Source organism: Phoenix dactylifera, chromosome 4 (assembly GCF_009389715.1).
Source record: "Phoenix dactylifera cultivar Barhee BC4 chromosome 4, palm_55x_up_171113_PBpolish2nd_filt_p, whole genome shotgun sequence".
Lineage (NCBI taxonomy): Eukaryota > Viridiplantae > Streptophyta > Magnoliopsida > Arecales > Arecaceae > Phoenix > Phoenix dactylifera.
The window spans coordinates 11,342,122-11,360,366 of record NC_052395.1 but is presented as its reverse complement, the minus strand read 5'-3'; the positions used below and the strand labels follow the sequence as shown (position 1 = coordinate 11,360,366).

The window sequence follows — 18,245 nt, the reverse complement described above, 5'->3', positions numbered from 1 at the left end:
TCCTGCTCGATCTTGAGGCCGGAAGCGACTCTTGCCTTCTTCGGCCTCCCCTCAAGATGGACCCTTTCGGGGGCAGCCCTCTTCCTCCTATATGTGGCCATCAATGTCTTGGTGTTGAAAATCATCCCTGCGATATCTGAAGATAAAAAGTCTTGTCAGCATCCTCAACATAAAAAGGAAAGAAGGAAAAGTCAAATTACTCTTACCCTCGGGATGAGCCGGATTCAAGCCAAGATTCACCAAGGTCTCCTCGCTGAGCAGGTCGGGGAGCCGAGGAGTCTCTTTCAGTCTGAGCAAACTATCTAAGGTTTTCTGCTCAGACTGCGACAACTGCGGGAGCCTATTATTCACCGAGGCCAGCGGAAGCTCCAGATCAGATTAAATCCCCACGACCGCTCGGAGGAGATGTAGAAAAAATTATCCTTCCATCTGTGGATGGAAGTGGGCAGGCCCCCAAACAGCTTGCGGCCTCCTCAAGGGGAGAAGTACCACTGCCCTTTATCTACAGGGTTGCCTTTTAATATAAAGCAACTCCCGAAGACATTCACCAATGGGGAGAAGCCGTGTGCCAGGCAGAGGGCGAGAAAGCCGATGATCAACCTCCATGAATTCGGGGCAAGTTGCGCAGGCACCAAGCCATACGCTATCAGAAGCTCACCCACAAACTCATGCAGAGAAAATCTCAGCCCTGCTTGGAGTGTATCTACGTACACCCCGACCCAACCGCTGGGTGGGTTGGTGACTCAGCTTCCGAGGTCCGGGAGTTCAAGTACGAACTCCGGAGGAATGAAGAATCGGGCTCGAACCGAGCCTATATCCTCGTCGGTCATGAGCGAGCCCGTTCCTTATGGGCTCGGGCCCACCTCAAGTTCAACCTCTTCCACATCGAAAGAAGCCGGAGCTCGCGATGGACTTACATCGAACATCGATGCCATCGTCGGCGAGTCCATTGCCCTAGTTTTAAGATTAAAGGAAAAAGGAGGAGGAAGACGAAAGACTCTCCGAGCGACCGAAAGAAGGGATAAAATGCCTACCCAAAAGCTCGCTGGAAATAGGCGGACGGGTGAGGAAAGAGAATGACTCCCGGAAGAGAAACCAACAGGTGGCGCAAAAGCTAGCCGAGAGCTCCCAAGAATGCCCGGAAGAAAGCTCCAACACCCCGGCAACGACGGCTGAGGAAAGAAGATCAGGAACAGGGGGAGGGTCAAGCAACGACCCTACGACCCCTTCTTCAGGCCTTATATAGGCCTCTGCAGCGGCTCCGATCAGGCAACCTAAATAATCATACGACCTGGGATTCACCATGTAGCAAGCCCTAAGACGACCTCAACAAATCTCTCCGAATCGCCTCACTAAATGCTGATCATTATGGAGGATGCTCCGTAGCTCGAAATATTGATGATTGACCTCCCACCTTCCACCGAATGAGATGTTTCGGAGAAGGAAGCATTAATGGCCGACTCCTCATGTTCCGCCAGATGAAATGCTTCGGGGAATAGGGAATTAATGGTTGAAACCCTCCTCGTCCCGATCCAATAACTCTCTAGAAAGAAACACCCACGTGGAACCCTGGAAAATTTCTATGGTAAATTCCATCCTAGAAAATTTAGTAGCTCGGACGTCCCAAGTCCGACGTCAAGCTCTCGGCCAAGAAGTGCGCCGAAGCGTATCCAGTTCGGTATGCGCTTCTTTTTGCTTATGTAACTGAAGCGCTGGACGATCAGGAGTCTGACTACTTCCATCATCCGAGCTACCAGGTTGCTCGGCCTCGGAAGTGGAGGGCAAATGATAGAGGGAAAAATGGATCGTCCAGCCCACAACCAAAAGGCCGCCCAGTTTCGGCCCGGTAAACATCAACGATGATCGGCTAAATCTTCACTTCGGCCCAGGGCCAGCTCGTCCTCGGAACTCCGTCGAAAGCTCCACCACCTCCAGATATTCGCCGACTCCCCCGACCAAGTTCGGGGTACCTCCAAATAATCGCCGACCCGCACCGGCTAAGCTCGGGGCGCCCACTCCAGCAGCACGCCCCGACCCTCGAGTTCGAAGTGCTTCATCGAGCACATATCGGAACCCGGGAAGCCGCACTACTCCCAGCATCTGCCAAGCCGACCTCGTCAAACGCATGATGCGACTACTTCACGAGCTCGGCTTCGCCAATGACTACACCCATGTGCGGGCCTACGCCCACCTACGTGGCCGTACTTCACCACACTACCGTGTCATGTCTCCATAACCGACCATCAGTAGTCAGACGACACCTTGACTACTCTGGCCATACCCTACTGTGACTGTCAACACCTTACCGTTCTTAAGAACGGGTTGTACCGCACGTCACCGGCCAGCCTGAGCTGCGTGCCATCTGGCTCAGAGCCACGCCCTCTCATGATGAGGACTGACAGTACCTCCGCCACCTAGGTCTCTCCACCGAGACTATAAATAGCTCAGTCTGGTAATTTCTAAGGGACCTTGGGGCTGGACCAAATTTATCCACTCTAACTTGATTGTCGGAGGGCCCTCACTAGAAACACCGGTGAGGTTTTGTGCAGGTTCGCGGCCGTTGCGCAAGAGGTGGCTCCCGTCTTCCCCTTTCCACACCGGCGGCTCCCTCGGGCCAGATTTGAACCACAACAGATACATATGCAACAATGAAGATAAAAAAAATAGCAGAACAAGTGTTTTATAAGGGTATACATATAAATATCAAATTTGAAAGAATATTTATACTAATTTGTTATTTAGGAGGGTATTCAGGTAAAAAAAAAACTCTATTTCAAGAGAAAAAGTGCTAGAAAACCTGCACTCCAATGCCATATATGCTATCAGTGCATGGTACGTGGATAGCGCGACCATGGTTGGTAGACTTACTCTTCTTTGTTATCTGATCAAGATCAGATGGTCGACATTAGTTTATAGGTTGTACCCAAAAAATACAAAACTCTACGGAAGTGTAGGGGGTTTTAAAGGCGCCGGGTTGCATCTTTTGCACGAAACAAGGATTCGCCTTTCTTCTAGCGAATGCACCATTTGATCATCTATTGCTCACTTTGAGATCTATGCAAGCGGATGAATAATGGAGTTCACTATTGGGATCTGTTTGGTGCGTGATCCAATGGTGGATTCTCCTGAAGGAAGGGAATCCTCCATTCGCACGAAAGATACAACCTGTGTCCGGTCTTAGAACTATGCAGAGCACGTGGCCTCGTCTCGTCTGGAAGTCTCGTACATTACACGTGCAATCGCACGAATCGCACGTGCCAGTCCGATTCAATTCCCCCCCCCTCCGAACGACTCCCTCCTTCCCTTTCCCTCCATCTCTAGCTCCAGAGAGAGAGAGAGAGAGAGAGAGAGAGAGAGGGGATGGCCTCCACGTCGGCTCCTCGCGCGCATAGTTCCGCCGCCGGGAGAATCGCCACGGCCGTCTCCAACCTCGCGTCCGACAACCAATCCCTCATCGTGGTATAGATTAAACCCTAAGCTCAAGAATCCAGTCTGCAAGCCCTAAACCCCAAACACTTTACCAAAACCCTAGATTCTACAAACCAATCACTAAACTGTAAACCCTAAACCGCTCTCAGGCCTAATTCTTTTCTTCCCTCGTGCCAGGATATCCGAAAATCCCTGGCCATGATCAAGGGCATCGCGGTGGACCTCGAGAAGGACCAGCAATCCGACAAGGTAACGATTAGTTTAGCTGCAAAACAATAGATCCTCCTCTCCATCTCGATCCTTCACTTCTGGGTGGCAAAGCAGGTGAAGGAATTGGAAGCCACAGTCTTGGAGCTTCTGGAGGCGTACAATGACTGCACCTACTTCTCCGAGGCGATCCAATCCATACGGAGCTTGTATCAGCCTTCAGATCAGGTCAGCCTCTTTTTTTGTCGGTATGTGATTTAATTTGATGTCAAATATTTTGTTTTTATTTGCAATATGTTTCATCTGGTTTGATAAATTACAGCCCACCCATTTCAAGAAGTTGTTGGAGGATGAGGTTGCTAAGCTGAAGGAAACATCGCCATTTTCACCAAATAATCCACTCTATCGGCAGTTCAAGGAAGCCATCTGGGTATATTTTCTGAACTTTTTTGTCTGGAATTTCTCAGTTCTTTCCTGCAGAGGTTTTTTGTTGTCATATCTAAATCTGCCATTTTGTCAGTGCTAATATCAGAGTTAAATTTTGCAATTTTTGTAATGAAATTCAAAACTCCGGGATGGTATTTGTTTGGAGCAATAGCTATGTGTTGCTGTTTTCACATTATTTTCCATCTTTTACCAACATATTTGGGAAAGTTTGATGTAGCAGAAGATTGGTGATAATGAAACTAAAAGAATTCACATTAGGTCGTAGGTTGCTAAGAGAATTTGAGTTTTCTATCCATTTGATTTGGGATCAGTAAAGACATACATGAAAAATGGTTGGGTTGCATCCTAGATAACTAACACACTTGGTCCCTTTAAGAAAGTTATATTATCCTTTTTTGACATTTTGCTGCACTGGAATGCCAAACTCCCTAGCCAAATAAAATGCATAGCATTTTCATGATCCTTATTCCTCAAAGGGCGCTGATAGTGTCACTATATGGGTTAACTTTTGCCAACAAAAGCTGTTTTAGTAGCAGGCAGTCTTATAATTACTCTTACTTGGGAGACCAAATGGAGGCTACAGAAGGTGGCTTTAGTGAAATTTTCTTCAAGTATCTGCTGACCATTTTCCTTGATTGCAAGTATAATATGCTCTTGATTGCATCTAATGCAGATAACTATTTCTCTTTCTTTTTTAAATGTCAATTTACCAACATTATCAAGATATGGAATTGTGAATAGCAATTGATAATATCTATCATCATAATTAGTACCAATCACAACTAATTTTATAATTTCTTTGTAGGAGATATGACATTTTTTTGACATCTTTTTCATCTTCTAGACGTCAAATTAATGAACTAGGCACCTCAAAACAGAATTCTATGATTTATAATTCCTCTACTTGTTTGTAAACTAGAAGCAAATAATTATATCAGGCATGCGTAAGAAAAACCTTGAATGCCTTGAAGAACCTGACTTGATCACTTATGGACAGCTTTCTCTTTGATGGGAATGGAGAGAGACCCTGTCAAAGTGGAGAGAAAGCCAGTAATAGAGAGAAAAGCCAAACATCTAAACCTATTTAAAGTTGCATTTTGGTGGTGAAGGTGAGGAGGAGCAGCCTTGCCTACCACATGAAGATGAGGTGGTGAAGGAGAGGTGGTCCTCCTCCATCAGCAGGAAGAAGAAGAGGATTGGTCTCTAGAAAGGATAGGAACTGCATGTGTCATCTGACATGAGTTATGTGAGCCTTGGGCTTGATATTTCTAAATGCATCCCCTTCAATAAGGTCAAAAGCTTTTACAAAAAACCTCATCCACAACATAAGTAAATATGTTTTTCCAATGAAGACTACCAAGGGTGGGGCAATGATTTGTTATACCATACTGTATTGTATTGCATGAGGCAATATTGTGTTGTACTAGAAGGGTACCATCAGGATTTGGTATGCCCCTATACTAAGAAATTTGGTACCAAAGGTCAGCAGCGCACTGACATTCGGTACGAGGTGTATCGGTTGGGTATCGTTACAGGGTCCGATATTGAGATTGCAAACCTTGGGTGGGACCTAAATGCTAAGAAATTAATATTGGTGATGCTCCACCCATTGTAAAGTAATCAAGCCAGATATTGGGAAGAAATAAATTAGAATGCTCCATCTATGCCGTCATTCATCTTCCTTTAAGAATCCTTAGATCGAACGGACGAGAGTGAACAACTCACGCTACAATTACGTAATCATCTGAATAAGTAAATTTGCACAAGAAAAATCAGAATTTGAAAACAAGAAAAATCTGTTCTAATTAATTTATAGGGCCACATTAGCTAACATTCTTGTCAACTCTTTTAGATATGACTGGTTTCATCTTGGTTCTGTATGATGGATTGGTAGGATCAAACAACCCTAAATCTTTGTTTTGGGTTGTGAGATAGAATGCTTGTGTTTTAAATAATTTCAAAACATGGAGATAAGTAACAGTTAACACTATCATCATCCAAGGTGCAATGAGATAGTTATAATAGTGATGTATCGAAATGAGCTTCAGTCAAGGGAACATCATGAAGAAGTTAGATACAATGGGAGACCAAGTGGAATTGCAGAAACAAGTATACACTTTGAGTAATGAGTGGTTATTTGAAAGGTAATATGGAAAGCAAGTGCACCAATGATTAGTGCTAGGCCGGACCGGGTTGGGTTTTTATGCAGCCGGGGCCTGGCCTAAAAAGAAAAATTTCAGGATTCAGGTTGGGCAAAGGCTTGATTTTTTTTTTTTCAAAATTGTGGCCCAAGCCTGACCTGATCCCATAGCCGCACTCAACCCAAAGCCTGATTGGGAGAGATGAGATCAGGAGAGAGAATAAAAGGGTGAGAGATCAGGAAGGACTGGAGAGAGAGGAGAGAGATCCGGAGGGAGAGAGGAGAGAAGGGGAAGAGATCAAGAGGGAGAGAGAGGAGAGAAGGGGAAGAGATCAAGAGTGGGAAAGAGGAGAATGGTCGAGGTGAAATGGGCTTATTTTCAAGCTTGGATCAAGCCCAATTTCAAGCTCGAGCTTTGAGCTGGGCCTAGATTGGGTCATTGTCGGACTCGGGCTTCAAGTTGGGCCAAGATCTAACCGAGGCTAGATTTGAGCTTGGACCAGAACTTTTTCGGGATTGGATTTCAAGCCTAAGACTGACTTGATTCTTCTTGGGCCAAACCCAAAGCTTGACCTGAAGCTGTCCAGGCCCGAGCCCATTTCCCGTCCTCCTGACAATCTTGAGAGAGTAGTTTAGAGAGAGGTGTTGAAGCAGCATAAAAGATGTTCATGTCTGTGACGACAAAAATCACCAAATTTTGTAGAGTTGTCATTAGTGACAATGGAACTATTTATGGCCTTTTGTGATCAAATAAGCGTTGATGGTGATGAAGCAAGTGCAATTAAATGGAGGGATGTTGGACTGAAGCTTGGAAAACGAGTGTCTGAAAACCTAACAGTCTTGAAGAGAGTAAAACTGCAGAACACCCAACTTGTCAATAAGTGCTAATGAGGTGTGAATAGGTATTTCATGTTTTAGTGGGTGGAATAACTTGTATTGTTTTATGGGATCAGATAGATATTAGTGAAAAATTTAAACTAAATATTGTAGCTATCTGAGTTGTCATCAGTGGTCAAGGAAGCAAAATTTTACCAAGTTAACTGTACCAGTAGATAAGTGAGATGGAGAAACATCAGCCTTTAAGAGCATGTCTTTAAACTGACTAAAGTAATATCTATGTATATAACTTTTTATTTTTCGAAAAAGTTAAGCAGAGATATATTGATGTGGTGGAACAGATCCTTGCCACCCCTGTAAGCTGCTATGAGCCTATGCATATACACTTAAAGAGGGTATATCACTGACTGGTTGGTCAGATACCTATGTTTAGGTGGTGCATCCTACTTCTCTGATTCCTTAACCCCCTTCCCCCCTCCTTCCCCCCAAAAGGCTGATGCATCAGCTGTGATTTTTACATTATAATATAATCAGTCTTTTTTTTTTCCTTGTGATGCATCATCTGTGACCTTTACATTACAGTATAAATTGCCTTCAGTCTTTTTTTTCTCTCTTTAATTAGGACTTGGATAACTACGGAGGATTTTGTTGCTCAACTAATGATTGTTACTACCCAGTAACAAGAAGTTTAGGTTTTGGTAGGCCAGAGCTTCTCTTTTTGGTCAATAAATGCCAGGGACATATGTTCACGTTCAACCCATGTGCTCTAGTTTTGCTTTCTTCTTTGATCATTCACACAGATTCCTGCTCTTTCATCCATTTGTTTTTGCTGTTCCCTTGATTTTCTTTTAGTATGATTTCATTCATTATAGATTTGATTCTCATGTTTTGTTAATGCTTATTTGCTTGAGCAATAAGTTTGGCCAGTTAAACATTTCAATTTCTTTGGTAGATCATTTAACAAAACTTGCAATCTCATGTAATGGTAGGCTTCAACTAGCTGCATCTATTTTTTTTTTTTTTTGAATAGCTGAACTGGGCATCATGAATCATGCTAATGTATAGCAGTGTGATGTGTCAACTTGGCTATGCAATTCATGCTCCTAGAGATCAAGCAATGGGTTTTATATCCAGGAAAGCTATAATATTTTTACCTTTAATAACAAATTGAATCCCTGATTTATGAACCACATGTAATCGAAATTCTTGGATTCCATGCTGCTACAAGTGTACAATAATATCTGCTATCACAAAAAATACGAAATCTGTTAGTTTCAAGACAGTGTGTTGTAATTAACTATGTTACTTTCTACAGAATGTTCATCATGCAGGTCAACCAATGCCTGGGGAAGAGCAGGAAGATATCATTATGACCAGTACACAGACTAATCTACTTAATATCACATGCCCATTAACTGGAAAGCCTGTTATTGAATTGCAAAGTCCAGTTCGCTGGTAAAGTATTTCACTGTTTCTTAACCTTGCCTGCTTTGAAATCTTGATACTGCTATTAACTGAGATAGCTCCACTCACTCATGTGCATGCAAATACAGCTTGACCTAGTTGTCATTAATTTTTATCACTGATCGACCACTAAAGGATGAAATTGTAAGTTCTATACTGAGCAAAAATGCTTTAGAAATTTGAAGTTTTAATTTGTCAAACCATATAATATATGTTAGATTTGAAGTATTTAATGAGAGCAGTCATGTGAACACCTGCATACTGGATTCAACTGTTGCGGGTGATTAACTATGATGAACAAAGAATCTTTCAATACCTCTAAGATTATGTTTATTGCATCATAAATTTATTTAAACTACTTGTTCCATTTTTCTCCTACTTCCAAGTCCTAGAGATTTTATGGGTTTCTCTGCTAACATGATATGGCATAGTTTGACAAGGTAAATTCTATTACATATGCTCACTCTCTTATTTCATGTTCTAGTTGATGGATAGCTTGATATCACCACCTTGAAACTGTTGGAAATACAGTTAAAAATGAGAATGCATGTGGATTATACACATTATAGATTTAAAAATGCCAATAATCATTCTGAACCTTATTGTTTGAGGTATTTCAGTATGGATTGCAAGCACATTTATGAAAAAGATCCAATATTGCATTACATAAGAACGAAGAAACCACATCCTCGATGCCCAGTTGCAGGTAAATTACTAATCTCTCTCTCATAAACTTCTGTATATGTGGTTGTTGGCTCACTACATTTATTTTACTCAGGCTGCCCCAAAATTTTGCAGTCGGAAAGGGTGGTTTGTGACCCTTTGCTTTCCATTGAAATCGAGGAGATGCGCTCAACAGAGAATGTGACATTACAGCCTATGGTGGTGGAAGATTTCACTGAAGTTGATGATGAATGAATTGAGGCACCAAGAGCGCACATTAATCTGAATTTGCATAAAATATTATGGCATCTTAAATGCTGACACTATCCAATTGCTGTTTGTATGGTAATTTCTGTCTTTCCTTCTTCTTTTTTTTTTCAAATTTTGATCTACTTTTGCTGTACAATTGTCCTGTATGTCTGGATCTGTGATGCGATAACTATGCAGAGATCCAAGTGGTTAATCATTAATCATGATATACACGTCTTTTTATAGCTGAACATGAATATCTCTTTTAGTTGCTTCTATAGAATGGATCAAATCATTTTAAATTTTATAATGATAAAAAAGTGAAAGTGTTGTAAGCTATTAGAGCACGGGTTAGTAGCATGCTTAACATTTTAGTTGTACAATTTAGGCATTTTAGTTATTAAATATAGAAAAATCACAGTGATGTGTGCGGGTTATTGATTTTTGTGCACACTGGGGACAGTTTTGCTACGCTGGCATGCACCAGTTGTGTATCTGAGATTGCTCATGCATGGGTATGTCGGTATGCATGTGACTAAGTTACATGCTAGACATAAGTGAACCTCATGACATTCAGTGTATGACTCGACAATTAAGTGGACCAATGCATTCATGGAATATTTTTCTTGTCTTACGATTCCCATTGTTTTCTTCTCTATTCTCATACTTCTTATCTTATTCAGTAGCATGTATATATATTTTTTAAAAAAAACCTTTTTGATGATATTTTGCTCTTTTTCTCTCATAGGGACTTGAACGATCAACAAGCTTGAAAACCCTCATACAAAAAGAGTGTCAATTATCAATAAAAGAAATACTACAATAGCATCAAGTGGGAGATGACGCTGGTAGGGATGAGTGTTTTGGTATTGGATGCACATTGTTTTACCTTGGTTGTCACTCAATCTGTAGTTTGTAGTGTTTATGGTTCAGATGAAGTGGGAACCATGGAAAGATGGAACTGAAGGCAAAAGGTTAAATCTTGCTACTCTATTCCTATCGGTGTTGTGCTTTGAGAATGGTCTAAGCCAATGCCCAGCTGCCGCATAGAACTCGGGAATTGAGCGGGCAGTGGTACAGAAATCGTGAACATCTGTGTGCACGTGGGTGAATGGTAGGTATCTCTATGCCATGCAAGCTATAAGCTTCCCATGGGATGTTGCACATTGAGGGTTTTCAGGTCGTTCATGTGACTTGTTGATGGTCTCTGCCTACACATATTTAGATTTTGGGACATAGTTATTGATCAGGTTTAACCTAAAATTTTCTCAAGTTTTCTACAATGTCCTCTCAAAGAAATGGTCATAATTCTGGCTATGGATACTGTTGTGGTTCAAATCTGGCCCGAGGGTGACCACGCTGGTGGAGCCGAGCGAGCCGCCGATGCTGGAAATGGGAAGATGGGAGCCACCTCCTGCGCGACCGCCGCGGATCTGCACAAAGCCTCACCGGTGCTCTCGGTGAGGGTCCTCCAACGATCAAGTTAGAGTGGGTAAATTTGATCCAGCCAAAAAGGTCCCTTAAGAATATCTGACCGAGCTATTTATAACCTAGGTGGAGTGGCCCAGATGACGAAAGTACTGTCGGTCCCCATCATGAGGGGGTATGGCTCTGAGCCGGATAGCGTGCAGCTCAGGTAGGTTGGTGATGTGCGGTACAGTCCGTTCTTGAGAACGGTAAGGCGTTGACAGTCACAGCAGGGTATGGCCGAAGTAGTCAGGGTGCCGTCTGACTACCGTTGGCCGGTTATGGAGACATGACACGATAGTGTGGTGGAGTACGGCTACGTAGGTGGGCGTAGGCCCGTACATGGGTGTGGTCGTTGACGAGGCCGAGCTCGTTAAGTAGTCGTGTCATGCGTTTGACGAGGTCGGCTCGGCTAATACTATGAGTAGCTTGGTTTTCTGGGTTCTAAAGTGTGCTCGGAAGAGCACTCCGAGCTCGAGGGTTGGAGCGTATGTCGTGGGCTAGTCGGCGAACGTCTGGAGTTGGTGAAGCTTTCGGCTGATTTCCGAGGGCGAGCTGGCCCTTGGTCGAGATGAAGATTCATTCGATCGTTGTTAATGTTTACTTGGCCGAAACTGAACAGCCTTTTAATTGTGGGCTGGACGATCCATTTTTTCCTCTATCACATACAATTCTTCAGCATCTATAATGTGTAACCTTGTGGCTAGGTAATAGAAATATTGATGGGGACATCAGAGCTGACCATCCTTTCGTTTAGTCCCCTATTTTATTTGCATTTTATTTTCTTTTATTTCTGGGTTTGTTTGCAGTTTTATTATTGTAGAACTTTATTTGTGTATTTTGGGCTTATTGGAAATTATTTTGTGTAAGGGGGTTCTATTTTAATTGTTCTTATTTGGGCCCTATTTATAAGGAACTTTTATGATGATTAGGGTTAATGAAGGATTAAGAACTTTTCCCCCATGTCTCCCTCTTCTATCTTCCTCCTCTTTGTTCCTCTTCTCTTCTCCCTCTTCTCTTCTTTTCAGTCCTACTTCCTCTCTTCTTTCTTCCCTCCTCCTCCTCCCTCCCTTCTTTCTCGTTCCTCTGATTTCACGTCATAGCAGCCCATCTCTATTCGGATCCGCGCAACATCGCTGCGGCAGCCTTTCCGTGATCGGTGCTGCATCAACTTGGTATCAGAGCTCCCTGGTTTTGCCTTTGTTGCCAAAACCAACTCCTTCTCTGGGCTGCAGTGAACCAGTACTCCAAAAAAAAAAAAAAAACTAGAACAGTTCTTCGTTGGCTGGTTCTTCCCCATCATCGCACGTGAGCCCACCGCTGCCATCAGTCACCGCCAGCACCGCCGAACCGCCTCACAATGCCGCTGCACCACTAATTTCTGTCGGAGAACGTCGGCCCACAGAAGAGCCACCCTGGTGTATGGCGGAGCAGCGTCAGATTCCAGGATTCCGGTGGGCGCACGAGATCTACGCTACACCCCAAGCACCACGAATGCCGGAGCGTGTTGACGGGCCGTGCGCAACTCGCATTGCCAAAAAGAAAAAGAGCATCGCCGCTCTTCTTTCGACTCTATCTCTCGGACCCGCCGTAGCAGCCGCCGGCTGCCGCACACAGGAAGAGGCCACCCGCCGCCGCGATCGGCCGCTGCCTGTCGCCGCCAACCACAGCGTCGTGGCCACAAGCTCCATCACCGTCCCCGTCAGTCGTTCCGCAGCTGCCGCCGAGGAGACCGGCACGCCCTCCAGAATCGGTCGGAAAGTTGAAGACGAAGTCAAGGTAACGGGTAAGTTCTAAACCCGTTACCCACAATCGGTAGCCCGGGTCCAAAATCCAAAAAAAAAAGTTCACGTGATCGGCACGTGCTAGATCTAACAGGTATCGAAGCGGGTTGCAACCGAAAATCCGAACCCGATAACCCGAACCCGTAAAGGTTCAAAAAAAAAGAAAAAAAAGGGTAGCACGTGCCTTGCACGCGATCCAAAAAAAAACCCTTACCTCTGTTCGTCGTCCCGATCGGCCGCCGCTTCTTCTTCCGCCGCGCTACCCACCCGTCGGGACCGCCGTCGCCACCTCCGAGCGCCCTCCGACTTTGCCGCCTCTTCCGAGCACCCCGAGCCGTTGTCGCCCTCCCCGACGAGCAGCGTCGCCGCGCCGGCCAGCCTTCCCCAATGCTGTCGAGTCCCGTCAAGCGTCCCCTTCAGCCAAGGCCTCCTCCGAGCGCCGTCTCCTCCGAGTGGGCCACCTGCAGCGCACCTTCGCCGAGCTCCATCCGGCTTTCTCCTCTCACCCGAGACTAGGAAGCATCCGAGCGGTGCCATCAGGCCACACCCAAGCCCGACTAGCCTGACCCCAGCTTGTGTTCAGCAGGCCGCAAGACCAGTCCCACCACCCGGCCCATGCGCCAACCTCCCTTGAGCACGGCCCAGGCCCAGGCGGTCTCAGAACGGCTTGGTCCAGGCCCGTGCGCCGTTTACTTTAGCCCGGCCCAAGCCCAATCGGCCGCAGGCCCTATTTCAAGCCCAATCCAGCACCTTCTTTAGTCCATTTCAGAAGCCCAAGAGCTCTTGTGCTGCAGATCCAGGTCCACAGCTCCAGCTAGCTCCACCCGACGCCAACTTCACGCTCGATACTCTATAACGGACGCTTCCGGTTGACTGCATCCACCACAAGTAATAGGTTCTTCTTTCTTTTGGACTTGTTTATCTAATTATGTTCTAGTTCTCTTGTATGACAGTCGTATTTTGAAAATTTACTTTCCTGTCAAACTTCAAAACCTAGAACATCTATTACTACACCCATCCTAATCACCATCTAAATGTAGATATTAAGTTAGCGCACCCTAGCGACAGGATATTTCTCAACATCCATCGATCAGATTACTTTAGAATTAGAACGACCGTAATACATTCTTGCAACCTAACTTCTTATAGTGACTAATTTCATATTTTAATTCTGAAATAACCGAAGTACAAATTGGTAACATTTAATTTTAAGTTTCTTTTGTGAAAATTTGCTGATTACCGAATTCATAGTAGGTTGCATTAATAGGTTGTCCTGCATCACAGTTGGTCAGTTAGGGTTATTAGTAGCATTGCATGTCATACCATCAACTAGTATAGTCCTTGCATGCCAACTCGTAGTGGTAGGGAGTATCTCATCACTCATTCTAAGACCCCTTTAGCCACAATGGATTCCAAAGTTCTGCAAGACCTTGTGGAACGAATCGCTGCCTTACAAGCTAACCATGAAGAATTCAAGCGAGAGATCCGTGCTCTAGTGCAACACCCTAGGACTCCTGAACCGTCAACCCCAATCGCAGCTTATCCTGAGTTTGGTTTGGCCATGCCACTTGTAGGTCTTCTCCATCCTCCTAGGAACCAACATCCTCCTGATCACCAGCGCGATCTTGACGAACGACTACTTCATACCGTAAGAGTAGATACCCCCATATTTGCCGGTCAACTAGAGCCAAGCGTATATCTTGATTGGAGAGCAGCTATAGATAATTATTTTGAGTGGTACGAAATGACTGATGATAGAAAAGTACGATTCGCTAAAATGAAGCTTATTGGGCAAGCTCACTGGTACTGGCATAATGTTGAATATATGCGTGAGACCCAAAGGCTTCCTCATATCACCATCTGGGAGGATATGAAAGAAAAGCTGAATGAGAAATATCTGCCATTCTCTTACCGACAACGCCTTATGGATAGATGGCAAAAATTAACTCAAGGGACATCAACCGTTGCCGATTACATTGCACGATTTGAGAAGTTTCATATGAGATGCGGTGTAATCGAAGAGGAGACTATTACCCTCTCTAAGTTTCGGGCAAAACTCCGCGAGGAGATCTAGAAAGAATTAATCCTTCAAGAGATTACCATCCTTGGCCAAGCATACCAGTTGGCTCAAGATGTGGATAGTTTCTTATGGATCCCTATAGTGAGGCGTACCGTCTCTCGATCCATAGCCCCAGGAGCCTGACCTATTCAAAATTATCTCCCGCAATCCAGGCCTTTTTCTAACCCTCCTAACAAGCCTGGTTCTAGCCAAGCACCGACTAGAACATCCCCGATGCCTGTTCAAAATTCGTCAAATGATAAAGGAAAAGGCACAGTAGGTTCCAGTCCTCCTTCAAGAAGCCAAACCCAATGTTTCAGGTGCCAAAAATTTGGCCATATTGCATCCCAATGTAATGCTAAGACCTATCTAATGACTGAACTTGAAGTTGGGATCCAGGAGACTGAATGTGTCGAAGAAGTCTATGAATCAAACATCGAGGATTTTGTAGAAGACTTTAGAGACGAACAGACTGGGTTAGAGTTTATCCCGGCTGAACCCCAAAATGAGCCCACTGATCGGAATGACCAAAACTCTAGGCTTCAGGTGGTTAGGTGTGCTCTAGCTTAGACTAAGACCGAGCAAGATTGGCGTAGGACCTTCCTGTTTTACACGCTCATTAAGATCAATGGTAAAACGTGCAAAATCCTACTTGATAACGGGAGTTGCATCAATGCCATTGCTTCCGGAGTTGTTTTTTGCCTAGGTCTGAAATCTACCCCTCATCCCAACCCATATAAGGTAGCTTGGGTAGATAAGACGTCCATCTCGGTGTCGGAAAGATGCCTCGTCCCGATTCAATTCCTATACTATAAAGATGAAATCTGGTATGACTGCATTCCGATGGACGTAAGTCAAGTCATTTGAGGGAGACCTTGGTTATGCGATAAGGACGTCACACTTCATGGACGGTCGAATTCGTGTAGCTTTATGTTCCAGGGTCGAAAAATTATACTGAACCCATTGCCTCCTAGAGAGCCCATCCCTGAAAAAAAAGTGCTACACTACGGAAAGATGAATCACTTCACATCATTACTTCGAAAGAGGTAATGAAAGATATCGAAAGCCAATCACTTGTGTTCGTCCTTATGGCTAGAGTTATCAATGTGGAGTCGAATCTTGAGCACCCACCAGCAGTTGTTTCCAGTTTCACTTTGTTTTTCCTAAGGATCTTCCAGATACACTTCCTCTGATGCATGATATCCATCACGCAATTGACCTCATTCCTGGGGCATCTTTGCCAAATCTTCCCCGTCGTAGGCTCAACCCAAACGAGCATACTGAACTGAAACGTCAAGTTGACGAACTCCTCATCCGAGGGTATATTCATGAGAGGTTGAGCCCCTATGCTGTACCCGCACTCCTTACTCCCAAGAAAGATGGCTCTTGGAGGATGTGCGTCGATAGCCGTGCTATCAATAAAATCATGGTTAAGTATCATTTTTCCATTCTTAGACTGGACAACCTTTTAGACTATATGTCTAGTGCTACAGTTTTTTCCAAGATCGACCTAAAGAGTGGATACCACCAGATTCGGGTTCGTCCTGGGGATGAATGGAAAACTGCCTTAAGACCAAGGATGGACTCTACGAATGGTAGTGATACCGTTCGGGTTAACTAATGCTCCTAGTACTTTTATGAGGATGATGACACAGATTTTTCGATCTTTTCTGAATAAATTTGTTATTGTATATTTTGATGACATCCTCATCTATAGTCAAACTCAAGAGCTCCATCTCTCACACTTAAGGTATGTTTGTGATGTCCTTAGGAGAAAAAGCTTCTTTGCAAACCCCAAGAAGTGTGCCTTCCTGACCGATCACGTCACTTTCTTAGGGTTCATAGTTTCTTCTAAGGGTGTCTCCGTTGATCCGGAAAAAGTAAGCGCGATAGTCGATTGGCTTGAGCCCAAGACTCTAGCAGAAGTACGTAGTTTTCATGGCTTGGCTACTTTCTATCATCGCTTCATTAGAAATTTTAGTTCAATAATGTCTCCCATTATAGATTGCATGAAGCAAAGAAACTTTATCTGGACTAAGTCGACATCCCAAGCATTTAATGAAATTAAGAAAAGGATGACCGAAGCTCCTATTTTGCGTCTTTCTAATTTCACGAAGGTATTCAAGGTCGCATGTGATTTCTCTGGCGTTGGCATAGATGGCGTGTTAAGCCAAGAAGGTCACCCTGTCGCATTCTTTAGCAAAAAATTAAGCGATGACAGGTTGCGTTATTCCACCTATGATAAGGAATTCTATACGGTAGTGCAAGCTTTGCGACATTGGCGACACTATTTGCCACCACAAGAATTTATCTTGTACTTAGACCATGAGGCTTTAAAGTATCTCAACTTCCAAAAGAAACTGAACCATCGACATGGCCGATGGATCGAGTTTCTGCAAGCCTATACTTTTGTTCTGAAACATAAAGCCGGAGTTGAAAACAAAGCTGCTGATGCGCTCGGTCGACGGATCTTCCTCCTATCCGTGATGAGCACTGAAGTAATTGGTTTTGAAAGGATCAGAAAACAATATACCACATATCCTGATTTTAGTGAAGTATACCTGACCTTACGAGATGGAATAGAGAAAGAACAAGATGATTTCTTCCTACAAGATGATTATCTCTTTCGTTCCGACCGATTGTGTATTCCTGAACCTCATTGAGAGACTTCCTAGTATGGAAAATACATGCTGGAGGACTGTCTGGGCATTTCGGAAGAGACAAAACCATTGAAATGGTGAAGAGACGTTTCTTCTGGCCGAGTCTCAAGAGAGACGTGGCCAAAATTGTCGGTTAGTGTTGCACATGTCATCTAGCCAAACAATGTAAGAAGAACACTGATCTTTACACTCCACTACCCGTTCTCGATTGTCCCTAGCAAGATGTTAGTATGGATTTCGTGTTAGGGCTTCCACATACCTCCACCAAACACGATTCCATTTTTGTAGTTGTGGACCAATTTTCTAAGATGGCTCATTTTTTTTTCTGTTCTAAGACTTTTGATGCTTATAGGATTATGAAACTTTATTTTGACAAAGTCGTTAGACTCCATGGCCTTCCAAAATCTATTGTGTAATAGGGATGTTAAATTCATGAGCTACTTTTGGAAAACCCTTTGGCATTTGATGAGCACCAAATTAAAATTTTCATCTGCCTATCATCCACAAACTGATGGCCAGACTGAAGTTGTTAGCCGAAGTCTAGAAAATCTTTTAAGATGTCTGGTAGGTGAGCATGGTAGGACTTGGAATTTAGTGTTACCAATCGCCGAGTTTGCATATAATAGTTCCGTCAATAGGTCCTTAGGCATGAGTCCCTTCGAAGTGGTGAATGGATATAAATCTAGGCAGCCCATAGACTTGATTCTCATATCTCATCAACATAGAGTCTCTGAGTCTGCACAATCATTTGCATCACACCTGCATCATTGCATCAGGAAATCAGCAAACGTATTCACTCTAATAACTTAAAATATAAATCCCTTGCTGATTTGCACAGA

At 44.0% G+C, this 18,245-nt stretch overlaps 1 protein-coding gene across 4 annotated transcripts; it reads left to right on the top strand.

Annotated features, from left to right (window-relative positions):
• Nucleotides 1-3,287: 3,287 nt before the first annotated feature.
• On the top strand, nt 3,288-10,624 carry LOC103713161 (E3 SUMO-protein ligase MMS21). 4 transcript variants are annotated; one of them, XR_005511483.1, is made up of 8 exons: nt 3,288-3,459; nt 3,607-3,678; nt 3,754-3,864; nt 3,959-4,066; nt 8,376-8,515; nt 9,145-9,230; nt 9,323-9,532; nt 10,185-10,624. XR_005511483.1 is itself a non-coding variant. In XM_039125540.1 (7 exons), the coding sequence occupies exons 1-7, from the start codon at nt 3,361-3,363 to the stop codon at nt 9,340-9,342; spliced, it is 636 nt and encodes a 211-aa protein (XP_038981468.1). In that variant the 5' UTR covers nt 3,288-3,360; the 3' UTR covers nt 9,343-9,687. The 4 variants fall into 4 exon arrangements, 2 of the variants coding, with proteins under 2 accessions (XP_038981468.1, XP_038981467.1); XR_005511482.1 differs by having other exon boundaries at nt 3,290-3,459; nt 9,303-9,532; XM_039125540.1 differs by lacking the exon at nt 10,185-10,624 and having other exon boundaries at nt 9,323-9,687.
• The last annotated feature ends 7,621 nt before the right edge of the window (nt 10,625-18,245 follow it).